Source organism: Mustela erminea, chromosome 14, assembly GCF_009829155.1.
Source record: "Mustela erminea isolate mMusErm1 chromosome 14, mMusErm1.Pri, whole genome shotgun sequence".
In the NCBI taxonomy this organism is placed as follows: domain Eukaryota; kingdom Metazoa; phylum Chordata; class Mammalia; order Carnivora; family Mustelidae; genus Mustela; species Mustela erminea.
Window position 1 is genome coordinate 3,318,313 of NC_045627.1, and position 16,627 is coordinate 3,334,939.

At 46.6% G+C, this 16,627-nt stretch overlaps 1 protein-coding gene across 2 annotated transcripts in view; it reads right to left on the reverse strand.

Annotated features, from left to right (window-relative positions):
- Positions 1–10,627: 10,627 nt before the first annotated feature.
- C14H1orf198 (chromosome 14 C1orf198 homolog) overlaps positions 10,628–16,627 on the reverse strand; it is a 32,136-nt gene continuing 26,136 nt past the window's right edge. For both annotated transcript variants that reach the window (XM_032313722.1, XM_032313723.1), the window contains exon 4: positions 10,628–13,462. In XM_032313722.1, the coding sequence (XP_032169613.1) occupies positions 13,406–13,462 (57 nt within the window). In that variant the 3' untranslated portion in view covers positions 10,628–13,405. The remainder of the gene's footprint in view (positions 13,463–16,627) is intronic.

Genomic DNA, 16,627 nt, shown 5'->3' on the forward strand with positions numbered 1-16,627 from the left:
ATAATTCTTGTTACCGTAATTCAGATCTCTCAGAGAGCTCCTGCTGTCTCAACCACAAACGAAGAGACAGACACGCCACTCTACAGCCATGGGGACTGTGCCAACTTGCTTCCCTAGGCAGTTCTGTCTGAGAGATGACAGGTCAAAGCAACATAGAAAACTATTTCTTCTGTTTCTTCTGTGGAACCTCCGCCCCCCAACACACTCCCCTGTTCTCGTTCCTATGACTCTTCTCTAGATCTCAAGTTCTGAGTGGTATAAGTTTGGCAACTTGGAGTGACTTACAGTCAAACAGAGTCAAATGCTTTTCGACAGTAGCTCAATTTGTCTCTTCAACTAGACTTCCCTTGAGCAGTAAGAATGCGTTCACATATTTCACATATTCCACCAGGGTCCCAGCACTGGGGGCGGAGGGGTGCACCTGCTGGTCCACTAACCACCTTAGCAGGGAGGATGGGGGTCTTATTAGGGCACAGGGGGAGTCTCCTCTCAGTTGGTGTCCTCCGTGCTCTCTTGCCAGCCCCCAGCAACTCCATCAGGGTCTTCCTCATCATCCCAGGGCTCCTCTTCTGCTCACAGCCCAGGTGGGTGCCATCTGTTTTCAGTAATGGAGAAAGAACGAAAGCAAGGGACAGTGCCTTGTCAATGGCCAAGGCCCTCCAAAGGTAAGGTGGGCGGTGCTCTATCCATTCACTACCATGAAATGAAGCAAAGAGTGCAAATAATCATTGCATGCTTCTACTGCCCAGGGCATTTATCTGGCCAGACAAGGTTCCTTTTGCTCTTTGCTCTTTCTTCATGCGGGTACTCTGTCCTTTTCATGACAGAAATCCCTTATAGGCTTTTGGTGAGGGGGAGCAGTGGGAAAGTCTAACGAGTTATCTTGCTGCCCATCAAACCACACCACAACTCAGTGGCTTAAAATAGCCACCATTTATTTGCTCCTGCCTCTGTGGGTTGGTGTTTGGGCGGGGGGTCAGCTCCTTGTGTGGTCCACTGGGCTGCTTCACCTGTTTGCCCTCAGTTGGTGTTATGGACAGCATGTCTGTATCCTCCCCAAATTCATACATCATCCAATGTATGAATGGTTGTAGGAGAGGAGCTCCTGTGATGGCTTGGTGTCCTTATAAGAACAGGAAGAGAGCTAGCCCTCTTTCTTCCCATGGTGGGAAGACAACCTTCCCGGGAACTAAACCATACTGGTAACCTTGATCTTGGACCTCCAGGCTCAGGGACTGCAAGAAATAAAAGCCCGTGGTTCATGCCACCCCATGTAATGGAAGCCTGCACTGGGACAGCAGGCAGGAGACTGGCTGGCCCCAGTGTCCTTGCTCACATGTCGGGCAGTTGGCTTGGTCCACTGACTCAGCTCTCTTCCAAAGCCACCCATCCACCAGACGGCCAGACCACCCCTGTGCACAGAGATGGAAGCATTTCAAGAGAGCAAGAGTGCTGGTGGTCCCGCTTCTGAAGATTGAAGCTTGGACGTCACCCAACACAACTTCCACCACTTTCTTTTAGCCAAAGCAAGTCTAGGGCCAGCCCAGATCCAAAGGGAAGGGAAATGGACTCTGCCTCTTGCTGGGAGGAGTGATGCTTGTGATCGGGGATGGAAGGAATTGCTGGAGGTCATCATTGCGAACAATCTGTCAAGTGCATTGTTTAAGAGGTAAATAATATACAGGATTAAACCTGGCAGTGACACTCAGTCTTGGCTTAGGAAGAGCCTATTGAGGATGAAATGGTTCTATTTCTTGTCTGGCCTAGGCTCTGGGGGATCAGGTCTGCTTTAATCCAGACACGATCTCCTCCCAATCAAAACCACAGGTCTCATGCATGCTTGTGTCCGGATGATAATAGATTCCATCGCTCTGGAGGGGCGACCTCCTCTGTTGATCTGCTTCCCAAATATCTCCTAAATCCATTTTCCCCCATTTCTACTGCTGCCCATCTGGGCCGCATCATCATTACTTCTTGCTTGGACTATTCATTGCAATAGTTTTCCAACTACTCCCCCGGTTTAAATGTCCCTTCCTTGGGGACATCCTGGTGATCTTACCAGGTAATTAAAAACATGATCTGTGGTAGGCAGGATAATGCTTCCCCAACATATTGTATCCCAGTCCCTGGAATCTGTGACTGTTATATGGCAAAAGGGAAGGAATCTTGCAGATGGAATTTAGGCTGCTGATTAGCTGACCTTAAGATAGGCAGACTCATCCCAAATTTTCCAAGTGGGCCTCTTGTAACCAAAAGAGTCCTTAGAAGTAGAAGAAGGAAGCAGAAGAGGAGAGCCAGAGAGACCGAAATATGGAAGAACAGCCAGAGAAATGCAATGCTGCCTACCTTGCACTTTATCAAATTTTGCTAATGTTTCTCAAAGATCCAGCTTTTGAAATACCAACTAATTTACTATTGCTGGAATGTTTTCTGTTTAATTGATTTCTACTCTTCATCATTTCCTTCCTTTGCTTAAGTTGTTCTTCTAGTTTCTTATAGTAAAACCTTAGATAATCAACTTTTTAGGTCTTTCTTCTTTTCTAATGTAAGCATTTTAAGCTGTAATTTTCCCTTGAAGCACTACTTTGGTTGCATATCACTAATCTTGACATGCTGCGATTTCAATTCAAAATGTTTTCTGAGTTTTCTTTGTGATTTCTTCTTTGACCCATGAGTTATTTTAAAATGTAATGTTTAATATCTAAATATGTTAGGATTTTCCAGATACCTTCCAGTTCTAAATCTCTAAAGTAATACATTTCAATCAGAGACCGTGCTCTGGATCATTTCAATCCTAATTTTATTGAGATGTCTATGGCCCAGCACAAATTATATCTCAGTGAAATTTTCACATATACTTGTGAAAAAATTGTATTCTGTGGTTGTTGGGTAGAGTGTTCTACAAATGTCAATGATGTCAAACTGATGGTAGTGATATTGTTTTATATCCCCACTGATTTTCTACCTAGTTGTTCTATCAGTCATGGAAAGTGTTGTCATCTCAAACCACGTGTGTTAATTTGTCTATTTCTGTTTTCTGTTCTTTCAGCTTTGCTTCATGTATTTTGAAGCTCTGTTGTTAGCCGTATGCCAATTAAAGAAAGCTATGTGTTGATTAATTAATTGATCCCCTTTTAATTATAAAATGCACTTTTTACCCCTTCATATAAATGAAGTCTAATTTATCTGATAAAAATATATCCGCTTCAACTTTCTTTTGATTAGTAGCTGATGGTATATTCTTTTCCGTCCTTTTACCTTTAACCTATCTGTGCCTTTGTATTAAAGTGCATTTCTTGTAGAAGCCATTTAGTTGGGCTTGCTTTTTCATCCAGTCTAACAATTTTGGCTTTTTAATTGGGGTTCTTAGGGCATTTGCATTTAACATAATTATCAATATAGCTGTGTGTAAACCTACCATTTTACTATTTTATATTTGTCTCAATTGTTCTTTGTTTCTATTTTTCCTCTTTTCCTGCTGTCTTATAAAGTTTAGCATTCCATTTTATTTCCACAACTAACTTATTATCTATATATCTTTCCTTTAATTCTTAGAAGTTTCTTTTTTTTTAATTTAAATTCAATTAGCCAATCTATAGTACATCATTAGTTTCAGATACAGAGTTCAATAATCCATCGGTTGCATATAACACCCAGTAGGTTTTAGCAGTTTCTATGCAGTTTACAATTTGTATGTTTAACTTACCAGTCTGACTCTAAATAATATTCCATCACTCTATATATTATGACAGATCTTTACGGTAGCATACTTCCATTTCTCCCTTCCATCTTTTCAGTTATTGTCATACATTTAACTTCTCCATGTTATAGATGCCACAATACATTGTTATTGGTTTTGCTTCAATTATCTTCCCAAACATTTTGAAATCTAAAAAAAAGGCCATTATATTTACTCACATATTTACCATTTTCTGCACTCTCATTCCTTTGTGCAGATTCAAGCTTCTGCCTAGTATCATTTTCCTTTTGCCTAAAGAACTTTGTTTAATATTTCTTGTAATTCAGGCCAGCTGCAATAAATTTTCTCAGTTTGCATGTGTGTCTGTGTGTGTGTGTATTTTCCCTTTGATTTTAAAGGACTTTTTGGCTGGATATTAAAGGTTGATAGCTCTATTTTTCTTTTCATCACTTTTTTAAAAAAGATTTTTATTTATTTATTTGTCAGAGAGAGAGAGAGAGCACACACGCACGGAGAAGCAGGCCCCCTGCCGAGCAAGGAGCCTATTGTGGGACTTGATCCCGGGTCTCCCAGGACCTTGACCCGAGCCGAAGGCAGCCGTTCAACCAACTGAGCCAGCCAGGCATCCCATCTTTTCAGCACTTTAAAAATGTTCCATTTACTTCAAGCTTGCATATTTGGGGATGAGAAGTCATTTTTTTTCTTCTGCCTGTTTTTACAAATTTTCTCCTTATTACTAATTTTCAGCTACCTGTGGGGTGTGTGTGTGTGTGTGTGTGTGTGTGTGTGTGTGTATCCTCCTTGGGGTTTGTTAAACTTCTTAAATCTGGTTTGGGGTTTATAGGTTTTATCAAATTGGGGGAATCTGGGCCATTATTTCTTCAAATATTTTTCCATCCCTGTCTTCTCCTTTTGGGATTGATTATTTATAACTGGATCACTTGGTATTTTCCCTCATGACACTGAGGCTCTGCAGTTCATTTTTTCCCCAATTTTTTTGCTTCTTTTTGGATAGATTCTACTGCTCTCTTCCCATTCATGCATTTCTGGAGTGTGTCATTTAATTTTACTCTACTCCAGTAACATTTTCATTTCAGAGAGTTTTATCTCTAAGTTCTATTTCTCTCCTTCACATTCTTGAGTACCTAGATCATATTTATAAGAGCTGTTTTAAAATCCCTTCTGCTAATTCCATCATCCCTGTCATTTCTGGCTTGGTCTATTGAGTGATTTTTCTTCTGTGGATGAATCACATTTCCTTGCTTATTTGTTGTCTAGTAATTTTTGATTGCTTGCTGACCACTGTGAATTTTGTGTTTAGTTGTGCTTAGTGCTAGATTTGGTAACCTTCCTATAAAGGGTGGTGGACATATTCTGGTGGGCCGCTGAGTTGTGAGTTGCTTTGATCCTTTCATGTCTGTGGTAGAACTTCTTCAGGGCAGATCTTGACTAGCCTTTTTTCAGAGGCTATTATAACCCTTTCTCTAGTACATACTTCCAGGATCTCTGCTGAGGGCCCCACATGTCCAGCGTGGCCTGCACTCTGGCCGGAGTGAACATAGTTAATTCCTGGCTTTGCGTGAATGCTAGGATTTGTTTATCTTGTCAATAACTACCCTTTCCCTGGAGGTTGTTCTTACCCAGCTTTCACTCCACACACATAGAGGCTGGCTTTAGCCAAAGACCTAAGGGAACCCCAATGCAGATCTCTGAAGATCTTCCTCTCTGAAACTCTGCCCTTTCAATTCTAGCTCCCTGGGCCTCCTTGACTTCATTCTCTTCACTTCAGCAAGATTCCCAGGCTCTGTCTGGATTCCCCCTCCCTGTTCTGCAGCCCAGAAACTGTCTCCAACATACCCAAGGGGAATCCTAGGCATATTTCTGGAGTTTTTCTCTGCACAGTTCCCTCCTACAAATTCCAAACATCTATTCCTCCCCAAACTCTCTCTCTTCAGCTCAGCAATACTTCCTGCAGCGTGCTCTAGAAAAGGCCTCAGGTTAGAAAACCAGGGCAGTCATAAGGCTTGCTTCACTTGTTTCCCTTGCAATGTCTGCTGCCTGAAGTCTATATATTGCTTCACATATCTTCTCCAATTTTCTAGTCGTTTAAAACGAGAAGGTTAAGTCTAATCCAGATGACTGTATCATGGCTACAAGTGGAAATACATTTATTTTTTTAGCAATGTTCAACAAAATTGTGTGGTCATGTGTTTAGTCTGACTTCTCCCCTAGAATGCAAGCCCCAGGAGGGTAGTAACTGTGTCCCAGAATGCCTAGTGTCTGGCATCAGACTGAAACATAGTAAGAACTATGAAAGGATACATGTATTATTGTAACCCTGAGGCAAGGTGTCAGCATGAATCAGTGGAGAGAGACAAAATGAGGTGGTGGAGGGCGAGAAATGGAGCACAGGGCACAAAGAGAACTGCCAGGACCCATGTGGTGACCAGACTTACATTTGGATCTCATTTCCAGGCAGGACTGTCCCTGTGACACATGCTTTCCACTTGGACCTGGACCTTTTCACCACAAAAGACTGGCAAGAAATGTTTCAAAATGCTTGTTTCGTGTTAAGGCAGTAGAGCGCATTCTCTGCACATTCTGAAATGCAGTTAGACAATTAAAAAAAAATTTAAAGCTCCTCACCCATATTATTGTCCATGATCTCACTGCCTGACACATCTTCAGTTGGGCAAATTTCAGATGGCTGTGGTAAAGGCAGCCAAGTGATAAGAACCCTCTTCTCTGCAGAGTCCCCGCCCAGTGTCACATAGCCTGTGTGATTTCTGTCCCCCGAGAAACAGGGCATCAGGTGTCACTAACTCCTACCCTCACTCTCCTCCCAATCTGCGCAGTCCCCAGCTGCTGTTACAGAAGGCCTGGATTGATCCAAAAGACTTTACAAACATTGGCAGATGTGCAACCATAGTCACACAAACTGCACCTGAACAGAGATGAGCCACATACATTCTAACCAACACTGGCCAAGGGCCACCTCTGACCTGACACACCAGCCAAAGAAATGAGCCTCCCATCTGAATTGAGAGAGCATAACAGACCTAGATTACGAGAGATAGCAAATTCCTGGCAAGGAAGCACCTACGGTCACCATGGGTCCATTCCAGATCTGTTGGGGACTTCTTTCCACCACCCTTACTTCCACCTCTTTTCCTCTCATAGTCATTCCGTTGTTAAATAGGTCTTGTTTTATGTGCATATGTTTTAAATTTACACTAATGATATTCCATTTAGTTTCTTGCTTTCTTCCACTAATATATTTGCTCAGCTCCAACCCCATTGCCATGTGTGCATTTAATTTGCTACTTTTTTTAATTTTAAAGATTTTACTTATTTGAGAGAGGGTATGCGTGTGCACAGAAGCAGGGGAAGGGGGCAGTTAAGGGGCGTGGCGGGGGGGCAGAGGGAAGTGGGGGGGATTCCATGTGCTCAGCAGGGGTTGGATCCCAGGACCCTGAGATCATGACTTGAGCCAAACTGAGCCACCCAGGTGCCCCTGCTGCTTTTTTGTAAAGGTGGGGGGAGGCGCAGAGGGAGAGGGAGAGAGAGAAAATAGGCTCCATACTCAGCATGAACCCGACTTGGGGCTCGATCTCACAATCCTGAGATTAGGACGTGAGCCAGAAATCAATTTGGATGCTTAACCGACTGAGCCACCCTGGGGCCCCTAATTTGCTTTTAAGTGCCCCATCACATTTTCTCTAGCCTTCTTCCAAATGACAGATATCCTGCTTGCCTCCGACTCCACAGACGCCTCCGCAACAAAGAGCCCCAGACATGTTCCCTTAAGTGCTTATGAGCGAATTTCCCTGAGACATGCATCCTGGAGGGGAATCATGGGCTCACACCAGATGCATGCAGGTGGCAAAAGAGGGCCAGCTTACTCTGGACGCAAGGGCTGTACAGTTCCCCTAACCCAGGGAAAACCTGGCCCTACGGGCATTTTGAGCCAAATGATTCTATGTTGTGAGGGGCTGTCCTGTGCATGTAAGAGGTTTGGCAGCACCACTGGCCTCTTCCCTCTAGAAGCCAACAGTATACCCTTCCTCAGTTGTTCTGGTAACAAACGTCTCCCCACACTACCAACTGCCCCCAGGGCGGCAAAATCTGCTCCAGCCGAGAACCGCTGCTCTACCGCATTTCTGCCAACACTTGGCACTAGCCAGCTCACTTTTCTTCCCCTGATTACCTTTCCATGTTCGATAGTTTTTAAAGATTTTCTCTCATGTTACTTCTCTGTTGGGGTTGCTGGCCTCTTGGTCTGCAGGAATGCCATCACGTATCTTCTGGATACTTCTTTATTGAAACTGACCTAGCAGTGATCTCCTGCCCTCTCAGCTCATTAACTCTCTCAGTGGCACGCTTTACCGACAGAAATCCTCAATGTTCATGTATGAGATTCATCAGTATTTTGCTTTATGGCATAGACTCAAGAAGTCCTTCCTCATTCTGGGTCACGAGCGATTTCCCTCTATTCCTTTACACTTTTTTATCTTTCATCATTTGGTCTTGAATCCAGATGGAGCCCATCTTCCCTGTAGCGTTGGGCAGGAATCCGTTCCTACATCTCTCCATGGGGTGCCTCTCTCTCCCCACGGCCAGTGTGTGGTGCCACAGGGATTATACACTGAGTCCTCGTGTGCTCGTGGGTTTGTCCCTGAGCCCCCCACCCTAATTCACTGATCTGATCACCCATCCCCGTACCAATACCAACAAACTGCATTTCTTTGGCCATCTAACATGTTTGTTCTGGTAACTGACAGAGCGATCCCCCTTATATTTCGGTAAACTTTACTTCCCCAACTACAATTCAATGTAAATTTGTCAATTTCTCAAAATACGCACTGTGATTTTTGTTAACATTGCACCAACTTTATAAAATGATTTGGGGAAATTAGCATCTTCACAATACTATATTACCCCAGCCAGGATTATTCACATCTTCTTCTACATCTTCTATTTCCTTTTCACAGGGGTTTTTTTGTTTTCTTGTTTATTTTTTAGGATTTTATTTGTTAGAGAAACAGAAAGCACGAGTGGTGGGAGTGGCAGGCAGAGGGAGAAGCAGACTCCCCACTGAGGGGGGAGCCAGACTCAGGGCTCCATCCCTGGACCCCAGGGATCACGACCTGAGCCAAACATAGATGTTTCCCTGACTGAGCCACCTGGGTGTCCCTAATTTTTCTTTAAAGAAGTTTTTGTATACCTATAGAAGTTGATTCCTTGATACTTTATTACCATTAGGAACTGGTCTCTTTTAACCTGTGTCTTTGTATTAAAGTGCATTTCTTGTCGACACCATCTAATCAGTACTTTTTTTTTTAAGATTTTATTTATTTATTTGACAGAGAAAGAGCACGCCGACAAGCAGGGAGCAGAAGAGGGAGAAGCAGGCTCCCCACTGAGCAGGGAGCCTGATGCGGGGCTCGATCCCAGGACCCTGGGATCATAACCTGAGCTGAAGGTGGACGCTTTACCTACTGAGCCACCCAGGCATCCCCTAGTTGGTATTTTTCTATTTAAGTTTCTAGTTAGTACTGCTGCTTAGATGTTTAAAACTGATTGTACAAAAATAATTAATTAATTAATTAATTAATTTAATTGATCATATATCCAGAACTCACTTGCTTTTCGCCTGACTTCAGTTGGGATTCCGAATCACAATACCCTCCTAAGGGTATGCCCTGTTGGTATCAAAGCACCCCGGAGGCTGGTAAGTGTGTTAGAAAATTGCCTATGAGCAGAGGATCAGACCAGAGAAAATGCTAGAAAAGCACCATGAATACCCCCCACCCTGTAACTCAGGATATTCTTGTCCCCCCAGACTCAACATCTTCCTTCCTGCCTACATAATGCACCAGGTAGATTTTGCCTCTAGGTCGATGGCTCCTTCTTGCACAGAAACTTTACGCATACAGATACGTGTGTGTGTTTGTAGCACATACTAAGCGGCTGCAAACTGTCAACCCTCTGAGCTCGGGAGCTACTCGCTTCCTCTCAAAACATGTCGATACAATAACGCAAATGCTTGTGGTCTTGGAACCTTCATGACAACCACTGCACCCCAGCAAGTCAGCAAGCACCATCACTTGCTCCCCCAGGACTCTTCGGTGCCCGAGGCAGCAAGGCCCCACAGCGCAGGCTGAGAAGTTAGGAGTTGGTCAGCCTGAACCACCATTTTCCTAAGAGGTATTAGTTTTAAAAGCCTTTTTTTTTTTTTTAGATTTTATTTATTTGACAGGCAGAGATCACAAGGAGGCAGAGAGGCAGGCAGAGAGAGGAGGAAGCAGGCTCCCCGCTGAGCAGAGAGCCCGACGCGGGGCTCGATCCCAGGACTCTGGGATCATAACCTGAGCCGAAGGCAGAGGCTTTAACCCACTGAGCCACCCCGGCACCCCAAAAGCTTTTTTGATATGGAAAATTGACATCTAAAAATTCCCTTCCATCTGTCATTGGTAACTTATCTCCTGCACTTTAATGGATGGAACAGGACTGACCGACCACACTTAAGCTTGCATTTCTTCCAAGAAAAATCCACTTAAACCAGACTCAAGGTGAAAGCTTTCAGGGAGATTGCATCTGCTCTGAGTCAGTCCCTAGATGCGATAAGCTGGTCTCTGGGAAGACATGCCATGGCTTCCAGGTCACCTGACGGCTGGAGAGGTGCCCTCCAGGATCATCCCATCCCTGTGCATGGGAGGGGGGGGACCACCTCCCACCACCTTGCAGGGGGCGTTGAATCAGGCCTGCACACAGCAGTCTCCCCAAAGAGGTCTCACACTTGCTTAACTAGTCCCCGGAAGAGGTTTGACACTCATTTAACTAGTACAAATCCTTCTCCTCTGTGCTGAACAGCATCCTGACAGGGTTCCCAGCTCCAGTAGAGGCCCCAAATAAACACACCTAACATATTTTAAATGGCTTTATTAAAGGCTATTAATATAAAATACAACCAAGTTACAAGTTGTCAGTAAGAATGTTTCAATTGTTTTTGAAAACATGTAACAAAGAAAGGGAGGCGGCTCTGACATCCCCGTGGGGTGCGGCTTGCAGCCGTCCCCAGCAGGCAGCACTCCCAAACCCAGAGAGCAGGGTAGAGACCCCCAAGTGAAGGAACTGAAACTAGTTTCTGACTTCCTGGGGGTCAGGAATGGTCACCCAAAGCAAGACACTAAATCCTTGAGCTGAATCCCAGATGCACCGAATGGGGGTGCGGGGTGGGGGGGACACCCAACACCAAATACAGGCTTCAGCTGAAAAGTGTGTATTTTTAACATGATAAATATAAACTCCTGGTTCTAAAAACCCTACCCTGATACATGTTGGGGGGCGGATGGCAAACTTAAGAGCTTCATTTGTCCATAGTACTTGGACACACCGAACACAGGTTCCTCGGTGGGCAGGAACCATCTCAGACACCCACTAGCCTGTGTCCTCTAGGCCTTCATGCCTCCTTCTCAGTCCCTGACCTCTGAGAGCAAGGCCAAGCAACACCACTCGAGGATTTCCCAAGCTTTGACTTTACCTTTCATCTCAGGAGGCCGTCTCTCATGAAACTTAAGACTCTGTAGAAACAAGATTAACTGAATAGCTCTGAGCAGAGGCCCCCAGGTGGCACCTGGGGAGGCAGAGATTTTCTACCATCCCCGAACCCCCTCAGCTTCCAGGGTCCAACTTGAAAGGAATAATTGGGCTTTACGTAAAAATCAGCAATTAATGAGAACCATCTCCTCAGAGAACAGACAGCTCATCTTGGGCTGATTGTTCCTGATGTAGTTCAGTTCCCCCTGCTACACCAGCCCCAAGGAATAGCAACGCACACCTGTCCATCTCTCGTTTGAGGAAGCGTTTTCAAGCACGGGTTCTGAGACAGTCCGATGTCCTCCAGGCTGGAAGTGGAGGCAGGTGGGGAGCCAGGCTCCGAGACTCAGCGGCTGACCCGAGGGGCGGGCACACTGCCGTGCTGTGTCAGCTGGAGTTTCCCTTTTCCCTCCCCACCATGCTAGAAACCTTCTTTCCCTGGCATGTTTCACTATCCTTAAATGGTACAAAAGAACCTCTATTTGCCATAACACAGTCACCAAAGCAAGAAGGTCATATCCACAACCCTAAGGGCCCAAATGAAGTTTAAGGACATAATCCAATTGGCAGAAACCAAATCAAAAGTTGGCTGGGCCACAACTTTGGCAGAAACATTCCCGGGGGAGGGGGGCGGGGAGCGGGGTAAGTTGCCATGGGCTTTACCTTGGAGCCAGATAAGATATTCTGGAAATCACTTAAGGAGGTCATACGAAACAGAAACGCATTTTTAAAAAGACACACTTTGATACTGAAACTAGGTGCTCACTGGCCAGACTCGCAGGGGTTAAGGCTTTGGGTGAGGAGAACACAGTGAGAGGCCATGTGTAGATCGCACTCGGGCGCGTCCCGCAGGCTCCTGCAGCTCAGGGCCACGAGTCAGGGCATAGGCTTCCCAGGGTAAGGCCCACGCTCCTCCTCGCCCTGTCCCACCCACCTCCGGGGCATGGGCCACCTTGCTCCCCTGGGCAGCCTGGGAGCTGCCAGGACACCTGCGCAGCAGCGGGTCACAAAGTCTCGCTCCAAGAGATGCCATTGCTATGACCACACACGTCTCCAGGGGGCGCTGCAGGGCGCTGCAGAAACTTGACAGTTCACTTCGGATGGTGGTCAGGAATGCGGAGGGAGATCCGTCCAGGGAGTCTGACCAGTCCTCGGGATGAAGACGTCCACTGGCCCGCCAGTCTCATGCTGGAAGGTTCTAACACACCTACTCAGAAGAGTCCATCCTCTAACACCTGCCGTCCGCCCTTACCCCTGCAGACGCCCGAGACAGGGGACAGCCACAGGCCACGTGAGTAGCAAAGAGCTTCCAGAAAGAAACCAGTACACACCCCAGAAAAGTGGCAGCCCTACAACATCTAAACCTAGATACAAAATAATGAAAAGTTAATACAAAACTTTTAAACATGCAGCTCTTCTTAAACAGCTATGAATGGTTTGAATAGTTATCAGGGCGAACGAAAGAGCATCTCTGCCGTGTGCCAACAGTCTGTTTCCTGGCAACGCCATGAGGGTGGAGATGGCACACGATCCGACAAGCGTGGCTTCAGGTGGCCCTGGATGGCTGGGGACGTTGGGTGGGGCTGGGGGCAGTGGCAGGGTCATCCTTCCGTGGTCACAGCTGGTGTGCTGATGCCACTACTGAGGATATCACCAACAGCCACCCAACCAAAGTTCACCCAATTAATAAAAAGGGGAGAGACTAAAGGAGAAAGAGAGGGAAATCGCTTTCACGATTTTTGTGACACAATGAGAAAGCTTTATCTCTGGGGTGGGGGGAATTGGGTGGAACTGGGAATGGAAGCTTTATGTACAAGATCAATGGAATTCCCTAACAGTCTTTAAAAATTCCAAATGCAAAACTTCTGTTATTAAATCATTGAAAATAGCATATATATCTGGCCTTACCAAAAAGAGAAAAATCTGGAAATCTGGACAAGGCAATATTTACCAGTTTCCAAATGATTAAGAAAAAAGTGTACAGAAACCAGGAAAATACAAAGGGAAATATTGCCCATTTTATCCTCCTCCACCACACCGCTTTGGAAAAACACTCCAGGGGTTCTTGATTTTATCATTATTATTATTATTTTGGTCTAATACATTTTACCAGTTGTCCAGAAAATCGAATCCTGTCTTCAAGACAACATTACTTGAGGTGACCTGTAGAAGGGACATGAACACCAAAGTAAGACACAAGTTTCTTTTCTTTTTTTCTTTTTTTTTTTTTTAGTTATACATAATCTAAAAACAGCATCTCATTTAAATTGACCCAAATGAAATCGCTCCCTTCCATGTCGGAGCTCCCTGACCTCAATTTGCCTCGGTGCTTGGAACCAGAAAATGAAAGAAACTTCAATAGGAGCCACACTCTGCCAGGATCCAGCGCTTTCCCCGCTCTGTCCCCAGGCAAGTCTGCAAGCAGCTCATAGAGAAAAGGAGAACAATGTATCTTTTCTATTGTGCACGGACAGGCAGGGTGAAAGGCAGTCATCGTGGAATAAGCGAACAAGTGACAAAATCTTCCCGATGCTCTCACACGAGCGCACGTGTCCACCTGGTGGGCGTCAGCCTGTGGGAAGGACGCTCGGACGCCCGCCCTCCATGGAGCTGGCAAAGAGCAAAGATGCTTTGGTGGAGACAATGACACCAACGGACTAAAGCAAGTTCCCTCACAGCTTGTCTCCAGCCCGGTATGGCTGCGTGTAACACTGATGCAGAGGGAGCCAAGATGGAAAAACCCAAAAGAATTCAGGCAAGTGGTCCTCTCTCTGCTTTCTACTAGTTTCTTCAATGAGGTTGGCATTTCTCTGTGCTTTGCACCCAGAAATCTATTCTCTACAAGGATTTCATGTGCCTTCTCCGACTGTCCACTCCCCCTAAGCACACCTCCCTGCGTCTCTTTACAATTAGGACTCTGGGGTATTTAAATAAAAACTTCCTTCAGAGAAGACCCAGGTGCCAAGAATCAACGAAAGATCACCAGGGAGGCACAGCAGCCAGCCTGTCAGGTCTGTAAGAAGGAGCAGGTGGGCAGGAAGATTAGAGACCCAGAAGAGAGCAAAGACACCAGGCGGGGGTCATCACGGGAAGGACAGGGAGGCACCCAGAGCACTGGCTTAAGATGGTGAATACACCGAGAAGGACAGGCTGGAAAGCTGAGGGGCCGCTGATGGGGCCAGACGGAGCTCCTGTCACAGGGCTCCCCTTCTTCAGGAGGTCATCTGCTGGGAGGGGTGGAAGCGCCTGAAGCCTGGAACCCCCTTCCACGAGCTGCCCAGACAATGACCACAGCTCGACAACACAAAACTCAACTGTTAAAACCAGACAAGAGATCCGAACATTTGTTCAAAAAAGATATACAAGTGGCCCAAAAACAACAGGAAAAGAGAGTCAACATCACCGCCCACTGGGGACAGGCAAAGAGAAACCATGACAAGGCCTAGAGGTATCATCTCCCGGCCATGTTCAAAGTAGAGAGAAAACCCGCTCGGCAGGATGTGGAGAAAGGGCCCTGTCACGCGCTGCTGAGGGAAGGAAAATGGCGCCGCCCCTGTTGGAAACAACATGGCGGTTCCTCAGAAAGTCAGACACAGAATCACCACGTGATCCGGCGGCCTGTCCCCAAGGACGGAAGGCAGGGACTCGAACAGATGTGTGTCCAGCCACGCTCACGCCAGCATGGTTCACAGCAGCCGAGGGGTGGAAGCCAGCCATGCACGGGGCCGACCCCAGATGGAGGATAAACAAAGTGTGGTCAGTCCATACGGCGGAGTTATTCAGCCTCAAAAAGGAAGGAAATCCTACCCCATGCCACCACGTGGATGGACCCTGAGAATATTACGCCGAGCGAGATAAGCCAGACCCAGAAAGATGGAAACTGTAGGATTCTACTTAGATGAGATACTAAGAGTGTTAAATTCACAGAAATATCAAGCAGAATGGCGGCTGCGGGGAGGGGTGGACGGGGAGTTGTTTAATGGGTACAGAGTTCTGTGATGGACGGTGACAATGACCGTATGACCCTGTGAACACACCTAACACCCCAGGGCTGTCTACTCAACATGGCACATTTTAGACTCTGTATGTTCAACCTAGTACAATACACATTTTTCTAAATATGTGCTAAAAGGAAAAAAAAAGAGAGAGCGAGAGAGCACCGAAGAGTCCGGATGGTGCTCACATAGAGAAAACCAGCAAGGCACACAGAGAGGAGTGTGGGGATGAGGGGCACCCCCCAAGGCTGCCTGCCTGCCTTGCCAACAGGTAGCTCCCCCAGCCTCCAAAACCGAGACTCAAACCTGAAGATCCTTCTTTCCCTCCCCCGGCCATCCTCGTTCGTGAGCAGGGGCCTTCCCATCCCTCCTCCCCTCCCCACCGCGGGACTCCGCAAGCACGCCCACCCACCCAGAACACACCTGCGGGACAGCAGCGTGAACGCTCCGCACAGGGCTCCGCACAGGGCTGTCCTGTCTCAGATGGACGGGACACAGACCTCGTTTATGTTCTCACCAGGTGCAAGAACAACCCACGACTGTCCCCCAGAAACGGTTCTCAGACATGCCCGCATCCAAACTACTGCTCTGCTCCTCCTAATGCCTCAAAACCAAGGCCTCCCTCTGAAATATGATGACTTTGGGTTGGTTTTATTTATTTTTGTTTGTTTTTGTGCAATCCTCTAACACTGGCTCTATTTCAAGTCATAACCAAACATTGCGTTTTCTCTTCAATCTCTCAAGCAGGGCAGACCAGCGGGTACAGAGAATGGTCAGGGCTCCCATGAGAAAAGGGAAATCACTCAGAAGCCACTCACCCTGTTTTCCCGCACCGTCCTTTTCTCCAGGACACATTCCTCCTCACCCAGCAAACCTCTCAGATCTTTCTTCTCCCTCCCCTCAAAAAGTACTCCTTTCTTAGGATTCCGCCCTGGACACGGAACACTATCCTGTCTGGAAATAAGCAGCTGCTATCACTCCCTGAAGCCAGAGTCTCTTGAGATGGAGCACGGTCGCTCTTGGTGGAGGCTCGGCGGTCCCATCTGCTTGCTCCATGTCCCCTTTGAGGCATCTGCCGGTCCCTTCCTCCCCAACACCTCAGCCCAACTTTATGGACCCGTCAGCGGAGTGGGCATCCAAACCCCTCCCACACTGACTGCCGTCTCCCTGCGAGCTCCTGTGCTCACGGCCCACTGCCAGCCCTCCCTTACCTGCCCTCACACACCGGGGGAAGGGCAACAGGTATCTGCGACATCTACATGTAACAGGCACCAGAACAGACCCGTGAGATGTGTTTCCTTGTTCGTAAGCCAGTCACTGAGGTGAGCAACAG